The 23,787-nt window shown below is 28.4% G+C and overlaps 3 protein-coding genes across 4 annotated transcripts; 1 reads left to right on the plus strand and 2 right to left on the minus strand.

Moving 5' to 3' along the window:
- Positions 1-482: 482 nt before the first annotated feature.
- On the plus strand, positions 483-3,696 carry LOC133778465 (uncharacterized). 2 transcript variants are annotated; one of them, XM_062218404.1, is made up of 9 exons: positions 483-637; positions 738-915; positions 1,021-1,042; positions 2,074-2,130; positions 2,224-2,305; positions 2,627-2,722; positions 2,836-2,960; positions 3,053-3,071; positions 3,177-3,696. In XM_062218404.1, the coding sequence occupies exons 2-9, from the start codon at positions 816-818 to the stop codon at positions 3,399-3,401; spliced, it is 726 nt and encodes a 241-aa protein (XP_062074388.1). In that variant the 5' UTR covers positions 483-637; positions 738-815; the 3' UTR covers positions 3,402-3,696. The 2 variants fall into 2 exon arrangements, with proteins under 2 accessions (XP_062074388.1, XP_062074389.1); XM_062218405.1 differs by having other exon boundaries at positions 607-625.
- Positions 3,697-14,360: 10,664 nt separating this feature from the next.
- LOC133778466 (brassinosteroid-responsive RING protein 1-like) lies at positions 14,361-15,329 on the minus strand. The gene has a single exon (XM_062218406.1). It carries the CDS (start codon positions 15,136-15,138, stop codon positions 14,593-14,595), a length of 546 nt encoding a protein of 181 aa, XP_062074390.1. The 5' UTR covers positions 15,139-15,329; the 3' UTR covers positions 14,361-14,592.
- Positions 15,330-18,889: 3,560 nt separating this feature from the next.
- On the minus strand, positions 18,890-21,513 carry LOC133834075 (uncharacterized). Its single transcript, XM_062263584.1, has 5 exons — positions 21,445-21,513; positions 19,806-19,880; positions 19,609-19,701; positions 19,422-19,526; positions 18,890-19,343 (listed from the first exon to the last, which is right to left on the minus strand). The coding sequence occupies exons 4-5, from the start codon at positions 19,479-19,481 to the stop codon at positions 18,993-18,995; spliced, it is 411 nt and encodes a 136-aa protein (XP_062119568.1). The 5' UTR covers positions 19,482-19,526; positions 19,609-19,701; positions 19,806-19,880; positions 21,445-21,513; the 3' UTR covers positions 18,890-18,992.
- Between the last annotated feature and the right edge of the window lie 2,274 nt (positions 21,514-23,787).

Genomic DNA, 23,787 nt, shown 5'->3' on the forward strand with positions numbered 1-23,787 from the left:
TAATGGCCCAAATTATACTCTAATTGGAAATATTCCGAGCATAAAAGCTTGTTCTGAAAATGCTTCTTCCTATAAAACTTTTAATAGGCTACTAAAAAAAGAACCTTATCAAATCATAACTAAAATATATATATATATATATATAATTGTTTTTTTTCACAGACATATATAATTTTATTATTATTATTATTATTATTATTATTTTTGTATTTATGAAATTATCAATTACCAATTTTTTTTAGACAAAACTATTCTTTTAATGCAATTGTCGTTTTGACTTGAAAAACGAAAAAGCAATTGTCGTTTCAAATTCAAAATTTTAAAAAATATATATAAATTAAGTGGGGCCCACCGAAGACCAATGAAAAATAAGTGGCGTGGAGCCTCGTCCAATCGTATTTTTATCTTAATATTTACGCTGCTTTTTAATTTTTAATTATTGTTTAATTTTTTTTAAGTTGCCGTCGTCTTCGTCAACACCTTATTGTACGCGTTATTATCATAAATGTATTTATTTATTTATTTTTGAAGAAAAATATATAATATAATTTCTGCAATTTGATTTTCTGATTGGCTTCTTTAATTTGTCATCGAATTCTTAAATTTTCTTTCTCGAAGTCTCCGGGTATTCATTTTCGTAAGTACTGTTTGGCTTCTGGGAAAATTCATTCCTTTAGCGAAGCCCTAGAAATAGTAGAAATTTATTTGTCTAATCTCATTTTGATTTAATCATACAGTTTGTTCGTCCCCTGACTTCGCCGGAGAAAGACCAATCAGAGAGAGAGAGAGAGAGAGATCAGTTCAACTGAGCTGCCATGGCGTCGCGAGAGCACCTTGAGAAGATGCAAGTTCGCCAGAATTATCGAAATCTCTGGCACACTAGCCTCACGAACACTATTCAGGCCGATACTCCTTGTAATTTCTCTCTCTCAAAATTATTATGTTTATCTCTCGTTCTCTGTATTTATTTTGTTTCTAATTAGTTTTGAATGTGTGTGTGTTTTTTTTTTCTTTTTGCAGATTGTTGCCTTTCGTTGTTTTGGTGAGTGTGTTCTAGATCTGTTTTGGTTTTAATTTCTTAATCATCTTTTTTAGAATATTTTTGTTATGCGATTCAAAATCTTTTTGCTCTTACTATTTTCGCGTTCTTAAATTTTGTTTGGGACTGTTGACTTCCTGTCAAGATCATTGACTTTGATGATTCATAATTAATCGTGTAATCTGTTTTTTTTGTAGCAATAAGTTCTGGTTCCTACCACTTTCGTCCATAATGTTTATCTGTAATGTGAACTTTTGTGGAATTTCTCGATTTTTTTTTGGGTTGTGAAATTATTTGGCATTGTACTAGAATGGGAATTTTGAAATGGTTTTGGGAAATTAATTTGCTGTTCTTCATCTTTAGAATGTTAATTGTAAAGTGTGAAGTGATAGACAATGGAGCCCTCTTAGCCCTTAAACCCGATGTGTAAACTCGAGTCATTTATAAGTGCAGGCTTTAACAGCCAAGAGCACTTGTGCTTCACCATCTCATTTATAAGTGGCAGTAGAATAGAGTTTTTTATCACACATTTTTTTTGGGTTGTTAACTTCATTGTTAATTTTAATAATTGAATCTTAATCTATATCAGTCTGTTTAGATTTTGGCTTTTGCTGGTTGGATATCTTTGGTGGCATTGTCGTAGTTAAGTATTCATGTTCAATTCCCTTAACTATAAGCTTGCAAGGCCTTGTAATTTTCAGGCTTATCTAAACTTCAAAATTGGGTTTCTTCTGGGGTTGTGTTTGCATTAGTAATTTGTATTTTGTCTTTTTTTAAGTCCTTAGAGGAATTATCCAATTGCAAAGATTTCTGTAGATTGTATTTTTATTTTCTCATGCATTTCATTATGAGAATGTGCCTTGGGTTCTATACTCCCAGTTACCTCACACACACACATATGAACATAAACACGTGAGCATAATTATTAAATTTCGTAGGCAAGAGTTCTAACTGCAAAAAACATATGCAAACTTTTTAATTTTGATAGATTTCCCGTCCTTTGTTTTACATCTAATCTTTTTATTTCACTATAGTGCGCCTTGTGTATCATATTTGCTAAGGAAACGAGCTCTGTACAATGACATGTCAAGGTACTTGGTACCTTTTTACTTATCCCAGAAAACTGATTTCTGCTGATGTGAGTGTTCCCCGGAATTGATGTTTTATTTTATTGTTTTTTGTAGATATGTGTGCTGCGCTGGTTATATGCCTTGCAGTGGAAGGTGTGGAGAAAGTAGATGTCCAGAATTTTGCCTGGCAACTGAGGTAAATATTTGGAAGCTTTATATAAGAACAATATGAAAATGAACCAAATTTTTTTTTTCTGTTCTTTTTCCTAATGTTTTCTTAGTTTTTTCTATTGGTGTAATATAATATAGCTGAATTATTTAGAATTTTAGGGTGATACGGAAACTTGTTGTTTACCACTTTAAGATATATGTATAGAAAGAGAACACAAACGACAATATCCCTTGCCTTTTTATTTTCTCTATAGTAGATAAAATGGTAAATAAGCATGTCTACAGAGCTTAATGTATCGTTGTTTCAGTAGTTATTCATTTCTTACTATGTGTGCTGATCTTCCAGGTTGTTCTCTGCTTTGGAAATTCAGTGGCCTCAACACGCTTTTTGTTGCAAGACGAGTTCAACATACAAACTACACAATGTGATAATTGCATCATTGTATGCTTTCCTTCTCTCTCATATTTGCACATATGTTGATTCTAAGTCCATTTTATTTTTCCAAAGAAGCAATTCAAAGTGAATCAGTTAAATATATTTTCTACTGTTTCCAGGGTTTTATGTTCTGCCTACAGCAAGTTGCGTGCATTTTCTCCATAGTTGCAATGATTGTTGGAAGCGAGGAAATTTCCCAGGCCTCTCAATTGTTGTCTTGTTTGGCTGAGATGGTGTACTGCACGTAAGACTTCCTTCTCTTCCCTCTGAAACTTCTCAGTCCTGCTGGGTTTTAAATCTAAACTAACTCGTTCATTGTTGTTTCCCTTGGTGTAGGGTGTGCGCATGCATGCAGGTACAAGGCGTAGTCCATGCTTGTTAATTTTTTTACGGCAAGCATTGTACACAAATCTATACATGAGAGATCACTCTGTAATTGACTGCCCATGATTTTTTGCAGACACAACACAAGGTTGAAATGGACAAAAGAGATGGAAAGTTTGGGCCTCAGCCAGTGATGGCAATTCCTCCTATTCAGCAGATGTCTCGAATCGATCAGCAAGTTCCTCCCTCGGTTGGATATCCATCCCAACCAGCTTATGCTTACCCTCCTCCACAGGCACAAGGTTATCCTCCAGCTCAATATCCTCCCCCCGGCTATCCACCTTCCGGCTATTCCAGGTGATAATAAAAATTGTTTTTTTGACAAATTACATGCCGATCTGGTATATTTGTGTACGGAGGGCTCTTTCTTCACTAGGGAATATTTGGGCATGAAAGTAAATACACTGTGAAGTTCCAATGTGTATCGAACCTGACATTACTTCTACAAGTTGTGGTGCTTATGAGATCTTAGTTTGCTTTGTGAATGGAAATGGTGGTGGTGTTTCATTTGGGTTTTTTTTTCTACTAAACAAAATAAAAAATTCTAAACATTTGTTTCGATTTTTTCTTTAATTGATCTCATTTATTGGAGTGAATCGATGTCAAAATCTACATATTTGCATACGCATTCATATAATTGATCTCATTTGGGCTTGTGATTTGTTGCCCTGTGTGGAAATGAATCTCACCAAAACAAAAGCAATAAATGCAAATGAGAAGATTTAGTGTTGCAAGCTATAACTTGCTTCATTTTGCAAGAACTTTTGAAATGATTTGTAGATTTGATTACTTAAATGTCTCATGGAACTGATTGTCACACTGATGCTTTGATTGCATGTATATTTATTTTTAATTAGAATGACTCATTAGAACAAAAGGAAAGGCAACGATACTATACTATGAATATGATTGTAAATGGACCTAATAACTCTAATCAATCTCTAGTCTTTTTGTTCCAACCCATACTTTGGATAAACTATGTACCTGTTTTTTTCTTCTTTTAACCCGAACAAGCATTTACTTCACGTTTTCATTAAGTTCAAATTTTATCCAATCTTGACCATTTTTTTGGAATAGTTAGAAGAATGCCATATATTGATAACGCAAATAGAAAAGTGCTACGAATCTTGACCGTAGCAATAATAATAATGAGTGCTTGATCAAAATGTTGTTGAGTTTACTGAAACGAGTGAGTTATCATTAAATTTATTTTTAAATACAAACTTTTAATTAGTTGAACTAATTTAAAGCAGTAAAATTTTGAGGCCATACATCCTCGTTTGTTATAGGTTTAATATTTAAAAAAATTACGAAGATAAATGTTTAATAATTAGAATTTGTTTTACAATTAGGGTTGGACCAATTAAATTGTATTTAGAAGAAATTACATGCAGTATCAGATTTTAGTTGGCCCATTCTATTTTTACCCAAAAAATATTCTTGTATTTGAAATGTAAATCACAACCCAAACCAAAAAATGTAAAACAAATGTATTTTAGTATTAAATGTAAACTGCTGGCCTAAAAATGTAAACCAAATATATTTTAGTCACTCTCTTTATAATTGTGGGTATTATAAAAATAAAATATGTAGCTATATATAAAAATGGGTAGTTTTCAAAAACTCCTTAAGGAAAGTCACATTGTTTATGCAACATTGAGTATTTTTCTAATAAAAAATTTAGATATTTATGTCGCTGCAAATATTCTTAAATTATTACTAAAGTAACTAAATGAATAAGACAGTTTTAAAAACAACTAAAATAAAAAATTAAAAAAAAATATTGAGTTATCAAAAGTAATCAAAACAATGAGTCTCTTTTTGTTGTTTCTATTTGATTTTGATAGGTTATTTATAATTCTAAACATTATAAGAAAATAGTCGAATAATTAATGATACGTTCAAAAAAAGAATCAAAATAATAAATTAAAAAATGTTCTAAAATTAGAAGTTAACATAATGTTGAATAAAATAACAAAAGATGTTTTAAAAAATAATGAAAAAGATCAAAATAATAAGTTATAGTTTAGTTTGTAACTAAAAAAAATAACTAAAATAGTACAAAAAATTAATCAAAGTAGTATACTATTTGAAAAATATTATTTAATTTTGTAGTATAAAATTCAATAGATTTGATTATTTTTTGGGGATTTTTCAAAAATATGGCTTTTATACCATCAATGTGCAAAAATATGGGAATTATACTTTTCTTAATTTGTATGGGAAAATTTATTAAAGACAAAATTAAAATATGGGAAACACAATTAGTAGCTAACTAAAATATGGAAATGTCACTTTTTTTTTATCATAGTTATATTTTCTTTAATTTTGAAAGTGATTTTATTTTTTTAATTTTTTCAATTTTTTAATTATTTTTTCAGTTATTTTTTTTCTTTTTTCCTTACTTATTTATTTATTTTTCTACCAATTTTTTTCTTTATCTTTTTTTTTTTCTTTCCATTTTTCCATTCCACCTCCTCTTCTTCTTCTTCTTTATTAATTTATCAAATTTTTTATTTCATTTGTAATGTTTTTTTTTCATATTTTTTCAGTTTTTTTTCCTTTTTTTTCTTCATTTTTGTATTTATTATTTTCTCCTCCCATTTTTTTTCTTCTTTTTTCACACATATGAGCTTTTTTTTTCTTCTTCTATTTTTTTTTTTCATTTTTCAAACATATGAGCTTTTTCTTTCTTTCTTTTTTTCTTCTTCCATTTTTTTTCAATTTTTTCTACCAATTTTTTCTTTCCATTTTCCCATTATTTTTCTTCTTCTTTTCATTTTTATTCATTCATCTATTTTTTCCTTCATCATTTCTTTTGTTTTGTTTTTTCATATTTTTTTTAGTTTTCTTTCCTAAGTTTTTTTTCTTTCTTTTTTCTTATTTTTTTGTACTTATTTTTTTCTCATTCCATTTTCTTTTTTCCCCTTTTTTCACACATATTTTAACATTACATAATTATTTTACTATTTTTTATGTATTATCTTTTATTATTGTAATTTTTTTTATGGTTTTTTCCACTATATATAAAAATTCAAATCAATTTTTTCAGCATTTTCTTTTTACTGTAATCCTTATAGGAACACCAAAATTTGGAAATAAAACTAATAAAAATATGCAAACGTGAATGAATAACTAGTTACCCTGATGGGAACATTCAAATCTAGAAAAAAAAATTATATGAAGAAGAAGAGAGAGAAGAAGGGATGGATCTAATTTTTTTTTCTATCTTCAAATTTGGGGAAACTGGTTACCTTCCCGTTATTTGTATGTATATTTCTGGGGTAACTGGTTACATTCACGTTTTTTGTGTGTATATTTCTATGGGTAACTGGTTACCTTCACGTTATGATGTGTGTATATATTTATGGGTTCTTTATGGTAACTAGTTACCTATGTTACTAAAATCATAGTTATTTATTCATTTTTTCAATGAAGTGTTCTTCCTCTTTTTCATTCAGATTTGATGTTTCTTTTCATATTTAATAAGAGTAACCCGTCACTCCTCTTATGGTAACTGGTTACCCCTCTTATGGCAGAAGGTTACTTCTCTCAGGGTAACTAGTTACTCTTCCTGGTACATGTTATTTAACCTAGCTCTAGGATTTTTTTTTACATAATTGTCAAAGATAAATCAAGTAACTGGTTACCTTACCCAGAATTTGAAAAAAGAAACATACAATATAAAAATAAGAAAAAAAATGTTTATAATAAATAAATAAAAAATAATAAACACAATTCATATCACAAAAAGAAAAAAAAAAGATTTTTGCAAAACAACCAAATAACAAATTAGTTATATAAAGAGAATTCTAATTCAAATTTTGACTTAGGAGTCAAAGAATTCTAGTAATGGGGAAGTTTCATTCCAAGTAAATTAAGAGTGCAAAAAAGATAAGTAAATATTGTGATTGTTAAGAATGAGTAGTATATCAAATCATTTGTGTGGAGTGGAATTAAAGAAATTCGATAGAAATTACAGAATGTGAAAGTCAAAGGGATTGTTTGCTTACCCCAAGTGTTTGGCTAATACAATCTTAGAGTAGGACCTAAGAATAGGAGTTGGCTAAGATATATAATAGAACCTGATTATCAACCTACCAAAACACCTAAAAGGGTGGTCCCCATCGTTTATAATACTAAGACAAAATGTATATGCCCTCTTGCTATGTCTATATATGTGTATTTATTTGTTCGGGTGCTTTAATTGTACCAATGTCCTTTAGTGCATTTCTTTTTCTTAATATGTTCAGTAACATTCAGTAAACTTTTTCTCTAAATTTTGTAGTTTTGCACCATTGATGAGGCTCTTGAGAAAAATGACCAATATTTTGTCAGAACTAATAAAAATCTCATGGACAGGAAAGGAAAATTATTATGAGAACTGGTTGATTTTAGATGGCAGGAGGAAGCTTTCAAGATATTTTTTAAAATGATTTTAAAATACCAACGACAATTCTTGCTTCATGCTTATTTAGTTAGTTTGATGTCACCTAAAATAATATAAAAAGTAATATAAAAAAGTTAAAATAATATAATATAAAAATATGAAAACTACCCTTTATAATAACTGAAAATGTAAGTTTTTTTCCATAAAAAATGTAGTATAGAAAAGTTAAAAAAAATTAAATAAAATGACATTACAAAACTATCATTCTACTTGAAAAAAAAAAAAGTTCAATAGTAATAAAGATATGGCATAATCAGAAATTTTGACAAAAATGTGGAAAAAAAAAAGCCATAAAAATGATAAAAAAGTATAAAAAGCCATAAAAAAATTATGCTGAAAAAAAAGCCATATTTTTTAAAACTTCAATAAAAAGTCCATATAAAATGTAATTTCCACTTATTTTTTTGGTAAAATATGTTGGAGGATAATACTCCAATCAAAGGGGAAGAACTTTAAATGCTTGAACTTGCCTTTGGAGTGGTGATGGTGAAGGCCATAAAGCCTCAAGGGCCACATGATGGCGCCATGTTGAGTTGAGCTATAAGTAGGTACTACCTTGAAAATTTGATAAATATCCCAAAATCAATCACATTTTAAATTTTGAACAAGTTTAAACATGAGTAGCAAAGTCTACCATATAAAATTAGATAAACATGGTCGTTCACAGACAAAGGCAGACTAGACTAGGCCTAAGCTTAAGACTGTAAGTCAGGGTTCGAAATAATAATAAAATATTAGTTAATTTTAAAAATAAAATAATTAAAATATTTTAAAATATTGGTAAAATTTATAAACTTAAGAGTTCTTCATATATAATTTTACCAAGGCTAAAAAATTATCATGCCCAAAGATAACCATACTTCCAAGGAACACATTTATGGGTTCAATTTGACATTAAATGCATGAGATTGAGTCATGACACCTCATATGCCTTTGGTCCACATATCAGATCTAAACTCTCAATGGCCAAAATTAGGGTACCAACCTAATATTGTTTTTTCTTCTCTAAAAATGAGATTTTTAATTTAATCTTCATAATCCATTTTGGCTGGTGAGAACTTTATGTGCCTAGCTGATATGAAGGAGAGAGCACATTCATGGATATAGCATTTTGAATCTAATCCAAAAACATAATTATACTATATTTGGATGCATAGGAATAGGAATGGGATTTTTATATGTTGTTTGATAAAGAAGAAGATTTGGTTTTTCTTTTGGTTATAAAACTTAAAACAGATTTATTGACTATGGAGAGATATTTAATAATTGAATGATGATCTTATACAAATACATTCATTATTTTTTCTTTATTTAGAAGACAAATAAGTAAAGAAAACAACATGTTACTGTGGGCATTGTGGAAAAGCAGAAACGAACTTGTTTGGAAGCAAAGTGGAAATGAAGTGGACGAAGTGATTGCATTGGCTAAGACTGTGCTTAATCAATGGATTAGTGCTCAAGACAGATCCTTTGATCTCTCAATGGGTTTTGTTACTCAGTTTATTAAGAATTTAGGCTTACACTTTAGTCCCTGCTTTGTACAGGTTTACTCAAACCTTCTGTTTTTCAGTTAATATAGTCCATATTTTAGTTTGATTAGAAGTTTGTTATTTTATTTGTTGTAACAGACCATAATAATTCTTGATCTTTGTATTCCTCCTCAAAAGCCTATATATATGGCCATTAGTCTGGTTGTAATTTCTTAATCAATAATAATACATTTTTTCATTGTTCTTCAAAGGCTATTAGTTTTATTCATTCCGCTACACAGTTTGATGGCAGCGAGCACTGGAACCCCCCAGCAGATGGAATGATTAAGCTTAATACTGATGCAACTATTTTTGAAGCTTCCCAAACTTTCAGCTTCTCTTGTGTAGCTCGGGACTCCAAAGGTTCTTTGATAGAAGCTTTTGCTAAGAATGATCGGGTACTGTAACTCCTGAGTTGGCTGAAGCTTTAGGCATCAAAGAGGCATTAAGTTGGGTCAAGGAGAAACAATGGAGCAGAGTATAGATCGAGTCCGATTGTCTGGTCGCAGTACAAGCGATTCGGAGTACAACATCTCTATATTCCTACTTTGGGAGAATTATTACTGACTGCAGGAGCCTTATGGAAGAATTGCAATCAAGATTTGTTTCTATTAACTTTATTAAACGATCTGCTAATATTGTGGCTCACTTTCTAGCGAGATCCACAAGTGTAATTTCTTATTGTCATTGGGGTATCTCTAATGTACCCTCTGAACTATTATCTGTATTATTGCAAGATTTGCATTTCTAATGAAAGTTTATATCTTTGTCAAAAAAAAATAAAATAAAGAAAACAACATTATTATTATTATTATTATTATGGAGAGAAATTTGAAATTAGTGAAACTCATGTGATTAGACGGTTACATTTTACTAGGTCAATCACGCAAGGCATCAATTATTTGAAATAGAAAGCAGTTATATCTTTACATCAATCCTATGTATACATTCTAAAATCATATAAATATAAAATATATTTATATTTATGTAAATGCCCCATTAGCCATTACAATTACTTTCGGTCACAGAGATACCCATATTTTCCCCCACGTGAATTTTAGGCAAAACTCGCCAAAATAAATAATCGTTGATTTTATACGCTTAAGGGTATGTTTGGTACTTGTATTATATCGTATTGTATTAAAATAAATTGTGTTTTATAATATATTTTTATATAATACTATATTAGTCGGTACCAAATATAATGTGACATAAAAATATATTATAAAATACAATGCAACATAATATATCACACCAAATACACTCTCAATTACTTTTAAAAGTTAATTATTGAAAAACAATATATATGTTATTAATCCATATCACAATTATTAGTTATTACTCTCTTTCATAATGAAAACGATGAAGTATAGTTTTTTCATAACTAATTTCAAATGAAAATTCATCATTTTGGGTTGCTTTTTTTGTTTTAGTTTTTTTTTTATGGTTAAAAGAAATAGTATGTGAGCTACATATAAATGTTGAGCTCAAGTCAAAACTTGAAACCCTACGCAATTAAAAACCCACCAACCCACTATTAAAGTTGTCAACTCACAATGCCAAATTTATTTCACCATCTTATTATGATAACTTAGCTAACAAAAAGGTAACCAACCCTATTATATATATTTATATTTAGCTGAAAAAGAGAGGGCTTACGTATAAATCTTAACTACTTTGCCCTTTTTTTTTTCTTGGTAGAAAGGGGTTGTAGATAAAATATGAATCTAAATAAATGGCATCAATAATTCATCACAAAATTTCAATAGATACAATACTAATTTCAAAGTGTAGTTTAACAAATTTTCTCAAACAAACTTTAAATGCAGCAAAACTACTACACTCCATTGGTACAACTAATTGACGAGAATTATATTATTCTAAGTAAAAATAATAACACTCTTTATTTATGAAATGAAAATCATATAAGTGTAGCACTAAATACGTCATGATCTTAAGTGGCGGAGTATAAGAACCTCAATTATCGAAGAAATGTGGTACTCAATTGGTAGAGAGCACGCTCATAAAGAATTGCCAAATATTTCAAATTTGGATTTGAAAGCCACAAATCTAAACAAAATCACCACGTAACAAAGAAAATAGTAAAATCCACACAGATCTAAGATCGTACAAAGAAAAACTTTATAAATCAGATATCTTAGGAAACTAAATCCTACAAAACAAAATTTAAACTTAATGAAAGTGTATAAAAAGGAAAGATAAATTTACCGTTACATCATAACTAAAAGAAAAAAAATCAACAAGATAGAGATGAAATCTAAAAAAAGAGACTTTTGCACGTTATAAATATATATATATAGCTATAAGGAGTGATTTTTGTTGATTTTCAAAATATAAGTTTAATAATACATATATGAACAAGACTAATTTATGTTTTTGTCTTTTTTTTTTTTTTTTACAATGTACGAGAATTAGTTTTATATATGAACAAAGACTAGTCCTTTGTCGAGACATAATTGAGAACTATATATTAATTAGCTTGTGACAAAGTGAAAGTAACCCAAATATAAGGAATTAAAAATCAATTCAAAAACATCCATTTTTTCCCTTAGAAAAAGAAGAATTTTTTTCTTTCTTTCTAGAGAATGTTGACCGAATTTAGCCACCTCTTAATTAAATGTAAAGCCAAGGAAATCGCAAAGAAACTTGACCCTTTATCATAATCTTATCTGTTGTTTTCAACATTATATCTTCTCTCAACTACTCAATTACGTTTCCTTATATGTTATGATATAAACATATATTTATATATATATATTGATTAAATTAGAAGAACGTTGAAGCATTAAATACTAGATAGATACTACTACGTCTGAAATAGACATGCCCTTATAATATAAATATTTATACATGCATATATTCTTATAATTAAGCATAATCAATGACTTTAACTGCCACTTGTTAATACTTACCTACATATATTGTGGGGATTAAATTAGTTTGACTCTTGTGTTTTTCTCGAATATCGGCCTTTGTGTTTTGTTAAATGATATTTTAGACTCTGTGTTTTATAAAATAGATCAAAATAGTACTATAAACTCGATTTTGGTCAAAATATTTTCAAATATATTATTTCATTATCACCTTCTCGATCACTTTCTCAACTACTGCGAACATATCTCATCTCCAACAACTCAAGAATTTTTCTCATAATTAAAAATATTTTTACAAAAATTAGGTCTAGGATACTATTTTGATACAATCCATTTTGTAAAATATGTGATCCGAATTATTATTTAACAAAATATAAAGACCAAAATAATATTTTCTCAATATTGCAAGGTGCTCGCCTTTGCATATAGAAAAGTTCAACGTGTATAGTATTTATATTTATATATGTGTATAAAAGTCCATAAATTATGCATTATAAAGTAATTTTCTTCTAGAAGAAATGAATAAATGTATAATTTTTTTCTTCTTTTTATTAAAAAAAACAGAAACAAAGAAGGGTTGAAAAACTTGAAATAGATAGAATGGTAGGATCGATGGGGGAAGAAACATTGTCAAATTTTCTAACAATTAAATTGGAAGTGGGTATATATACATAGCATTAGAATATGTGGGGTTCACTCTCTAGCAAAAACAAATAAATAAATAAATATATATTGGTATATTATTATTGTTGGTGACATATGGTTGTATTTATAAAGTTTAGGCATTATATATATATTTAAATATGAAAAGCTTGGTAGCTATTATTATTTATATATAAGCATAATATTATGTACTTAAGGAATCCTTGACGTGTAGACTTTTTGTACACAATTGAACACTTGCCGCGTCTACCTTCTCTATTATTTTAGCTATTATTACCACCAATCATTAATATATATATATATAAAATATTCATCACCATTAATATACACCACCTATCAAATTATTATTATTATTATTATTATGAATTGTAAATTTGATCATGCTTTTAATTAGTTTAGTTCACACACATAATTGTTAATTACAAATGGAGTAGTACATATATAAAAAATGAATGTGGAATGAAAATGATAATGTAATAAATTTCCAATAAATTGAGTGCTTTTTTTTTTTTTTTTCCAATTGTGATTTTCTAGTAGTTATCTAGATCTAGATATATTATATGAGCTTAATTAGTATATATAGATACAACCACCTTAATATATTTTATATGAACACATTATACTAAAGCTACTAAGCACTTAAATCAATACATTTTTTTTTTCTTATACTTATGAGCATAATCATGTTCTTTTTGTGGTGTATCAATTTTTTTTTAATTATCTAAATAGTGTACAATAAAAATAAAAAATCTAAAGCAACTAGATCAGATTGAACACTCAATTCAATGACTCAGCATATTTAATTCAATGACTCAATTCAATTATAGCTAATGAAATTTTAAAAGAAAAAATCTTAATTTTTAAGACAAATTGTTAACAACTTATGGAATCTACACAAGACAATTTTATTTCTGCAGTGGAAACTAAATATTCTTGAAATATTCTTTTGAAGACAAACTTTTTTTTTCTTTAAAAAAAATGGAAAAAGAAGAGAGAGTGAAGTAAGTGAATGGACCACATTACTCCATTGCTTTCAATTGGATGTTGGCCCGGTCTCAAAAATTTCAAGATGACTTTCTTTGATTGCATTGCTCTCTCTCTCTCTCTCTCCAAAAATTATATGTACTAAAAATAAAAATAAACAAATTAAACAACTTTACCCCACAAAAAAAAAAAAAAATATATATATATATATTAAGGAAAAAAGAAATAAGATTCCCAGAAAACAAAAGAGAAAAAAGAAAACCCGGAAACCCGGATGATTTTCTTTAAATGCAAGAAAGAAAAAAAAAAGAACTTTGATGATATCATCACACATAAATGAAAATGCACTCATTGTTTAATTATGAGATCCCAATAAGACGGCAACATCATTGCATCAAACCAAAAAAATCTTCACATAACTGAATCATTATTGTTATTATTATTAGTTTAATTCAATTTTTATATAATTATGAATGATTTCTTAGTTGAACTTAGAACCAAAGCTTTATTATTAGCTACTAATCTTTGATTAATTAGATAATAATGCCAAAACCAAATTTGAATGAATGAGCACTACTACACATTGCAATTTGCATACAAAAGCAAGACCAAAAGTGTCACCAATCTCTTTCTCTAAAGATACCTAATAATATATGCCAAAATCACAAACCTACAAATATAAGGTCAAAAGAAATTAATACACACAATCACACTAAAGAGAAGAGAAGAGAAGAGAAGAGAATAGAATAGATCTTACTTGTTCAATCATTTATTTATTCTTTTTTTTTAAGAGTAATTTTCATTTCTCAGAACTATACAAAGCAAAACTCATCAGCATAATCTAATTCTGGTTTACCAGAATCAAATTTTCCATTTTTTTTTTTTGGTTCCTTCCTATATTTACAACTCCACTCCACCAACCCATATTGATATTGATATTGATATTTCTTCAAAAATTGAAAAAGAAAAACCCTACAAACCAGTAATCTGAGAATAGTCAGAGTAAAAGTCAGAAATTCCAGAAGCTGCCCAAAGCCTCTCATTAAGAGAGCCTTGAAGATCGTCTTTGAGGAAAGGTGTTCTACACAAAGGACAAGTCTTTTGGTCATATCCCATCCAACGGTCCAGACACCCTCTGTGGAATATATGGCAACAATTTGTCAGCCGTCGGATCTCATCTTCACCTTCGAACTCGTACAGACAGACGGCGCAGCTCTCCGGTGGGTCGACCAGCTCCGAGAACTTCACGACCGGCAAACTCTCCCGGATCAGAAGGGCTGAAACTGAGTGGAATTCCGGTACATGGGTCGTCGCCGATGTCGTCGTTGGAGAGTCAGAGAAAGATGAAGACCAGCTGTTTGAGTAAACGCCATTGATGTCCGGTGAATCGATGAAATCTTGGAGACCCAGATAGCTGAAAAGGATTGAAATGAACTTTCTGATGAAACCCAGAAAGGATAGTGTGTGGATGAACAGTTTTGGTATGAAGAGCTCTGTGTAGCCCACTGGAAACCCCATTTCAACGAAAAAGTAAATTACTATACTTTCTAAAGGTTTGAGCTTTTGGTTATGGTGGGTAGTGGTTTGGTTTTCTCCTTTTTTTTTTTTTTTGGTTTGGGTTTCAAATGATGAATGAATGAATGAGATAGGGTGAGAATGGAAGATGAGGATTGGTTTATATAGCAGAGAGAAGGAGAGAGAGAGAGAGAGAAGAAGAAGAAGAGGAAGAGAGAGAGTTTTTGGAAATGTCCTTAATGGGCTTTGAGCTTTTAGTGGACAGGACAGCCAAATAGGACATAAATAATTGAGATTTTTTTTTTAATTTTTCAAAACTAGTGTAGATTTAACTGCTGTCATCTTTATATGGGTTGGGTAGTTTATTGTTTTTTTTATATATATATAAAAATATATATTATTGGGTAATTTTGTTTTCGATGCAACTCGCAATTGGTTAGAAAAACATGGGTGGCATTAAATGCTCTGAGTGATTTGTGAAATTAATGAGATACCAAACAGATGTACTCCACAAAAATCAATCAATGAAATGATTGTATTTTTACACAAAGGTAATTGCTTTGTTGCCAATAACAATGGCACTTACTTTGAGTTTTGCTTAGGGTAGTTTTAGAAGTTGTTGCAAATAGCATATAGCCAATTTCCATAGAGCAATTTAGGGTAGTTTTAGAAGTTGTTGACAATTTAGGGTAGTTTTGGAAGTTGTTGATAATAGTATATAGCCAATTTCAATTGAGCAATTTAGGGTAGATTTAGAAGTTGTTGCAAATAGCATATAGCCAATTTCAATAGAGCAATGTTATGAAATTGTCAAACACCATAAATTTTACACAATATCCCAATTTATATCATTCCACACTAGTTGAGTCATGATTTTATTCTTATGAGTTATATTAATGCAGTTCTTTTACCTTATTTTGATATGTTTTTTTATAAAAAAAAAAATAAATAAGAATAGCTAATTATTCTTGTAATTATTATTATTTCAAATTAGAAATTGTATAGAATAAAAAAGAGTAATGTTAGACACGCACTTAAATTGTACATACTTTTTACACACAATGATATGTCTTAAATTTTACCATAGATAGATATTTTTAAGTGGGGACCACATCACTTTTAATTGTGTTTGAAATTAATTACATATCATTGTGTATAAATAGCATGTGCAATTTGAATGTGTCTCAACTATAACTCAATAAAAAAACTTTTACTAGTTGAGTGAGAGGAAAGTGAAAACAAATCTAACTATATTTATTACATGCATGTGAAAAAAAAATCTAATAGGTGCTGTTAAGAAAAAAAAGGGAGCACATAATTATTTTTATTTTAAAAAACACATATAATTACAGGATGAATCTATGGTAGGGGCTAGAATGCACCTTTTTTGTGTTATCCTATTGTGAACAGTTTTTGGGATGAGTTTTTTTAATGATCGTATATATTATAGTTATTTAGACCATTTTGCAAATTTTCGAAAAATTCTAAATAATTTATAATGTCAAAAAATAGGTTCAAACATATTGTTTTCTACGCGCATAAAAAAATTAGTCAGACCTACAACAAACGTGTTTGAATCTTATTTTCAACACTGTAAATTATTTAGAATTTCATGAAAATATGCAGAATGCTCTAAATAACTAGAATAAACACGGTTATAAAAAAAAATCGCACCAAAAACTATTTACAATATAAGATAACACAAAAAAAGCGCACTAATGCGCCTCTTTTTTAGTCCCTACCAAAAAAAAATCCTATAATTACTTACCTGTAAAAAAAATTAGGTGGGGTAATCTTTAAATATATATATATATATTAGTGTTGTTATCCAATAAATTAGCATTGGTGATGTGGCAAATAATCTCTTGACACGTGGCTGATACCTGGAAGCGTCTGCTAGAGTATCGACCAGGAGACACAGTAGAAGCAGGGTAAGCCTGTCTTACCCGCGACCAGTCTGGTCGGTAGTTCCGCGTACAAGGCAACATTTATGGGAAGATCTTTATGAATCCCGAATTTATCTCGTACAATCTTCTGGATATCCGATTATTCAGGGAAGAATATCTGTAACAATCTCTTGTAACCCTCCTTGAGCCTATAAATAGGAAGAGATAGCTCAAAGGAGGGGGGACCTTTTTTTTGGAGCTTTCGAATCGTAGGAAACGAGAGTAATTCTCCAAGTAAATCTGTATTGTTCTTTAGAGAAGAGTGAAACTCATTGAACCCTGGTTCATTGATCACCCTTCTGATTTTATATCAATATTATTCTAAGTGGACGTAGGTCATTACCAAATCCTGGGGCCGAACCACTATAAATTACTGTGTTTTCTTTACTTTTGTCATTGCGTTCTTCTCTATACATTCATCCATATCAATCACGTTTTGACTCCGTGTCAATTGGTCAAATCTTGGGTCAACAAGTGTGTTCCACAATAAAATCATATTGAATGTGAAACTTGGGTACAAATTTAATAAGGAAATACTGATTTTGAGGCTATTTGTGTTTTTAAATTTTTAGAGGGAATGAAATTGTTATAATTAAAAAAATGTACGTATTCAGCAAAATATCATTAATTTTATATATTAAAAAAAAAACCGAGGAGAGCTTTGTGTCTAATACCTTATGAGATAAATTGTGATGTTGAAGATTTACTCACTCTCAAATGTAATAATTAGGATTTATATTAACATGTGAGATTGAGCACATAAATACTGCTTAATATTTTTCAATCAATAAAAACCAATAGGGATGATTCAAACTTTAATTATTTTTTTAAATGGGAGTATCACTTTTATTAATTGTGATGTTGAAAATTTGCTCATTCTAAATTTAATAATTAGCAATTATATTAACATGTGGGGTTGAGCACACCATTAATGCTGCCTAATATTTTTCAATCAATAGAAATGCACACTTTTTCTATATATCTTATATCTAGCTATGAAAGCTTCATAAATCATAATCTAGTATATTTAAATGCACTTCATAGCAAATTAATTAATACATTGCTGTAAAATTCAGTCAAGTTCCATAGTAGTTGATTCATCAAGAAAAGTAAATTGTTATTTTTAAAAGCGGAGGAGTTAATTTTCTTGTTTCTCCAAAGTTGATGATCCAATGGTTAATTAGTTGTTTAAAATACAAGTTACTATTATAGTTTATTTTTAATTTGATCAGAAATTGAGACAACATACATGAATATATGAACTAACATGTATAAGGTGTATATAATATACATATATAGATACTAAAATAATTTTATTATAAAATGATAAAACAGCTTGCATTGTACTAATTAGAATATATATGAACTATATGTATAAAGCTCCAAATTAGTACAACTATATATATATATTAATAGGTCATACATGTACATTGTACGTATACACTACAAAAAACAGGGCCTATACCGAGAACAAATGTCCTCGGTATAAGCCCAAATATCCTCGGTATAACCTCTACCGAGACAATATCGTCGGTAGAAAGTTATCGGTACATCCGCGTCGGTAAAACAAAACTTCTACCGACGACATTAAAAATGTTCTCGGTATAGGTTTTACCGAGGACATTGTCCTCGGTAGAAAGTGACAAAAGTCCTCGGTACAACCATCCCCAATTTGTCATCGTACTGGTATATACCGACATCTTAGTGGTATATACCGAGGACAATGTCCTCGGTATAGACTTTTCCCCAATTTTTTTTTTATATTTGTTATTCCCTTATTTATTTATTTTGAATTAAATAGAAAAAAATAAAATAAAATTAAAACACTTATATTAAACATATAAATAAAAACATAAGAGTATGTTCGCTGAATCAAAATAAAGAATTGTCTTAAACATGATAATGTAATAGTCAATTGTAATAAAATTCATACATAAGTCCTACTGAGTCGTCGGGTGGTGGTGGGGCACATTGAGATCCCGGGGTGATACAATGAGTCCGGACATGCTCCTCTAACTGTCGAAGACGCTCTCTCATCTCAGACAACTCTTCATCTCTAGTTTGTGAAGGACGAAAATCAAATGGAGTTCGGCCCCTTATGTTAAGGATACGTCCATATCCTTTCTGGTGGCCCCGTCGTTTTCCGAAGACAGTTTGTACCAAAGATATGTCTTCATCTTCAGGCGCACTCGAAACTGGTGTGGAACTCTTAGTATCAGTTGCCTGTGTCTGCTGTGTGTCGCGGTATGCACGCAATTCCTCCTGTGATACAATGTATAATGTAATTAAAATTTTGAAACAATTAAAAATTTGAAAAATGTTTAAAAAAACTTAACGTACCCAAGTATTTTTGGCTGTCTCTGTCACCCACCCTGTGCCTGATTTATGGTGAGTATCCATCCAGCTATCCGGGATGGACTCAAGTTGCCCAGTCTCTAAATTGCGCTGTCACGTACATATATTTTTATAAAATTAATAATTAAACGTAAATAAGAAAAATAAACTAAAAAATAATTAATTAACTAACCTTTTTATAGCGTAGGGCTGGGATTGACTGAGAACCTCCATAGCTAAGCTCTTTCAGTTTCCTTCTATTTTCCTTGTTGATCACAGAACGTTTCTGCAAAAAGTTATCGTTAGTAATATATTTAATTAAGATAGTTAATTTTAGCAAGAAATTAATACCGTAATTTCTGGGCATCGGAAAATACATAAACTACTTACTTCCAAATGTGCAAGTATTCTTTCTTTCGAGGCATTTGGTACTTTTGACCATTGAGGACAGTCCGGATCTGTGTACTGTCAAACAAGTAATCCGAGCTCTCTTGAGAAATTTGGTAATAATTTCTTATTACCAAAGAAAAAAACAAATAAAATTAAATATGTTTTTTTTAATGTCTTATGCTCTTTGAAGTTAATTATGTTGTTTTATGATATCTAACTATAATATATTTCAGTGTAAATATTATTAAAATTATTTAAATTTGACATATTAATTTGGTATTTATTAAATTACATATTTTACTTATGCTTTATTGAATTGTTTTATTAATTAAAACAAAATTTCTAAGATTTGTTTAAAATTTATTTATTTACTTTAGGATTTAATTATTACTTAAATTATTTAATTAATATTTATTTTTATTAAAATTTAGTTGCATAATGTTAATGTTAATTTTTTTTAATCTTAATTTTAAAATATATTATTTATATAAAAAAACATAAATTACTCAAAAATTGAAAAAAAATTAAAAAAAATACAGAAAAATTAAAAAAAACTAACAAATATTATTAAAAACATATTTTTTTAATTTTAATTTTAATAATGATTAAAACTAACAAATATTAAATTTAATTTTTTTAATTTTAATAATGGTTTTCTAATAATATATTTGTTAATTTTATTTAATCAGAACTAACAAATATTATTTTTTTACATATTAATTTAGTATTTATTAAATTACATATTTTACTTATGCTTTATTGAATAGTTTTATTAATTTAAACAAAATTTCTAAGATTTGTTTAAAATTTATTTATTTACTTTAGGATTTAATTATTACTTAAATTATTTAATTAATGTTTATTTTTATTAAAATTTAGTTGCATAATGTTAATGTTAATTTTTTTTAATCTTAATTTTAAAATATATTATTTTACTTATCAATTCACTATTTATTAAATTAGAAATTTTATTGAGTACTTCTACTAATATTCACAATATCTCTAAATTTTACAATTCTATAAAAAATTCGGCAGCATAACGACTATATTTTCATCTATCCCAAAATTTAAAATCCTGCAAATAAGACATAAAAAATATCCAGACCCAGATCATGCAGAGAGCATTACAAATACATTTTAAACGACTATATAATTTATAATTATTAGTCTAAATTTTATTAATTATTCAATTTTCTAACCAAAATATTAAAATTCTACTAAAAATTAACAACAACAAATTAATCATCAATATTCATAAAATTTGAATTTTTACTACTAACATAACCAAAAAAAATTAAAATTGACAACAACAACATACTAACATTACCACCAAAATTTTCAAATTAACACTCAAATATTTAATATATTTACTAATATGTTTAATACACATAAAATTCACCAAAACAACATAGAATTTGTTTAAAAAAAAATACTAATTACTCATATAACAATTTTCTAATTCCTAATATCATTTTTACTAATACTTATTTTGAAAACCTAAAAATAAATACATTCTATCTAATATAATAATTTCAAATTTTTATTAAAATTAATATTATATTATTTATATAAAAAAACATAAATTATTCAAAAATTGAAAAAAAATTAAAAAAATACAGAAAAATTAAAAAAAACTTACCAATGCCTTCAATATCTTGCTAGCAATCTCTTTAGTCCAACAAAAACCGAATACCCAACCTTCAAACAAAAACTACAAAATATCATTATACAATTTCATAAATATATATATAAAATGAATAAATAAACCATACCTTCAACAAATACACAGAAATCCCTTCACCCTTGGCAATTTTGAGGCTTAAAACCGAGCTTTTTGGGAGGAAAACGGAGGAAAATGGCGGAGGGAGGCGGACGGCTCGGAGAAAACCGAGAGAAACCAGAAAGGAAGGAGAAGGGGCTTCGCGGCTGTGGGGTATATTTATAAACCCTCTACCGAGAACATGTTCTCGGTATAGGTTCTCGGTATAGCAACTAAACCTATTCAAAACCGCGAAAATGTCCCGCGCATATGAAATGTCTATACCGAGGACATGTTGTCGGTATAGTGTTCTCGGTATATAACCTTTTTTTTGTAGTGATATATGCCCTTTTAATGAATAACATTTGTGTGATTTGAATACCCCAAGAGACCTTATATATTAAATGAATAACAAGGATTATTTGTCGGTAAGAATAAGTGATGACTTAATAAAATACTGTAATTGAACATGAAACCACTTGATTTGTTTGGTTGGTGGCTAAATGATCAGAGACACACATTTGTTTTATGTGCATTTTGTTAATTTCATCAAATTTGATTGTCTCGACAGGATCCTCCATTGGTATGTATGCAGCTGGTTTAGTGTCACAAAGATAAGGCTTTCAAAATCAAGTAGCTAACCTAGGGTTTATATGTTTATATATATATATATATATTACTTTTCTCTTCTCACTACGTATAAGCAATGTAGAATCCACATTTGTTATTAGTTTTATTTAAAACTAGAAAAAATAACCGCGCTTCGCGCAGTCTTTTGTACTTATTAAAAAATATACATATTTTAAAATACTTTTAGGAGAATGCTACAACATAGATTATTTTTCACCCTACTCGTACAACATGTTCCTTATATGGACACGTGAGGGCGTATTGAATACAATTTTTTCTTCATAATGGTGTCCATTGTATATCAAATCTCTTGCAAGTTTTTGAAAAATTCTGAATAATTAAAGTACTGAAAACAAAGTTAAAAAAATTTGTTGTACGTGTGCATTTTTTTTTATTATTATCATTATTATACGCTTTGTGTGATTTTTTTTTATTTATAAAAAGTCTAAATTATGTATATGGAAATTTATGTTTTGTGTAAGATTTATTTTGGGCAATTACCTGTTTGAATCTTTTATTTTTAAAAATTAACTTTTAGAACTCGTGTTTTGTTAAAAGGTTAAATATAGGATTGGATAGATCGATTATTTGAGCATTGTATTTTGGCCGATTACCCGTTTTGACCCTTTATTTTTATAAATTAACATTTGGACCATATATTTATTCAAAAGGTTAAAAATTCTTTATAAAAATTAAATTATATATAATTTATGTTTTTTTGTAAGGGTTCACATCATTTTGAACATTGTATTTTAGCCGATTACTTGTTGGGGTCTTTATTTTTAAAAATTAACTTGTGGATCTCAAGTTTTGTCAAGATGTTAAAAATAGGAATAGATTGATTGGTTATCTGAACACTATACTTTGGTCGATTACTTATTTTGACTCTTTATTTTTAAAAATTAACCTTTGGACTATGTATTTATTCAAAGTGTTAAAAATTCTTTAAATAAAGTAAATTATATAAATATATATAATTTATGTTTTACTTAAGGATTCACACCATTTTGAACTTTGTATTTTAGCTGATTACCCGTTTAGACCCTTTATTTTTTAAAATTAACTCGTGGACCTTGTGTTTTATCAAAATGTTGATTACTCGTTTGGATAATCTTTTATATACCGCTTCAAAGATGTTATTTTATTAGTATATTATGTAGTATATATTTGTAGGTTTTTTTATTATTTTATTTTTTGTTTGTTCATTATGTATTTAATTCAAAAAATATCTTATTTAAATATCTAAAAAAATAACGTTTAATGTAGTTTTTGTTAGTTTATTAGGTATTTAATTAAAAAAATATCTTATTTAAATATCTAAAAAAATAAAGTTTAAATAATTATTAATAAAAAAAAATAAAAATTAGATTAAAGGAGAAAATAGAAAAAATAGTTTGGAATTATTTTAAAATGACACATCATCCCCTTATTAATAAAAATGAATAAAAAAATTAGATTAAAGGAGAAAATAGAAAAAATAGTTTGGAGTAATTTTAGAGTGCCACATCATCTCCTTGAAGCTCTCCTTTATATATATATATATTATTATATTTTTTAATTATTATTTAAACTTTAAATAAATAATACAATATC

This window comes from Humulus lupulus, chromosome 5 (genome assembly GCF_963169125.1).
Source record: "Humulus lupulus chromosome 5, drHumLupu1.1, whole genome shotgun sequence".
Taxonomy (NCBI): Eukaryota; Viridiplantae; Streptophyta; class Magnoliopsida; order Rosales; family Cannabaceae; genus Humulus; species Humulus lupulus.

Excerpts from the sequence above, each read along its gene's own strand:
- LOC133834075 (XM_062263584.1), bottom strand. The coding sequence starts at position 19,481 with ATGGATACTCACCATAAATCAGGCACAGGGTGGGTGACAGAGACAGCC. Across the intron at positions 19,344-19,421 it reads AGACAGCCAAAAATACTTGG|GAGGAATTGCGTGCATACCG; the intron begins GTACGTTAAGTT and ends ATTGTATCACAG.
- LOC133778465 (XM_062218404.1), top strand. The coding sequence starts at position 816 with ATGGCGTCGCGAGAGCACCTTGAGAAGATGCAAGTTCGCCAGAATTAT. Across the intron at positions 2,131-2,223 it reads CTGTACAATGACATGTCAAG|ATATGTGTGCTGCGCTGGTT; the intron begins GTACTTGGTACC and ends TGTTTTTTGTAG. Across the intron at positions 2,723-2,835 it reads AATGTGATAATTGCATCATT|GGTTTTATGTTCTGCCTACA; the intron begins GTATGCTTTCCT and ends TACTGTTTCCAG.
- LOC133778466 (XM_062218406.1), bottom strand. The coding sequence starts at position 15,138 with ATGGGGTTTCCAGTGGGCTACACAGAGCTCTTCATACCAAAACTGTTC.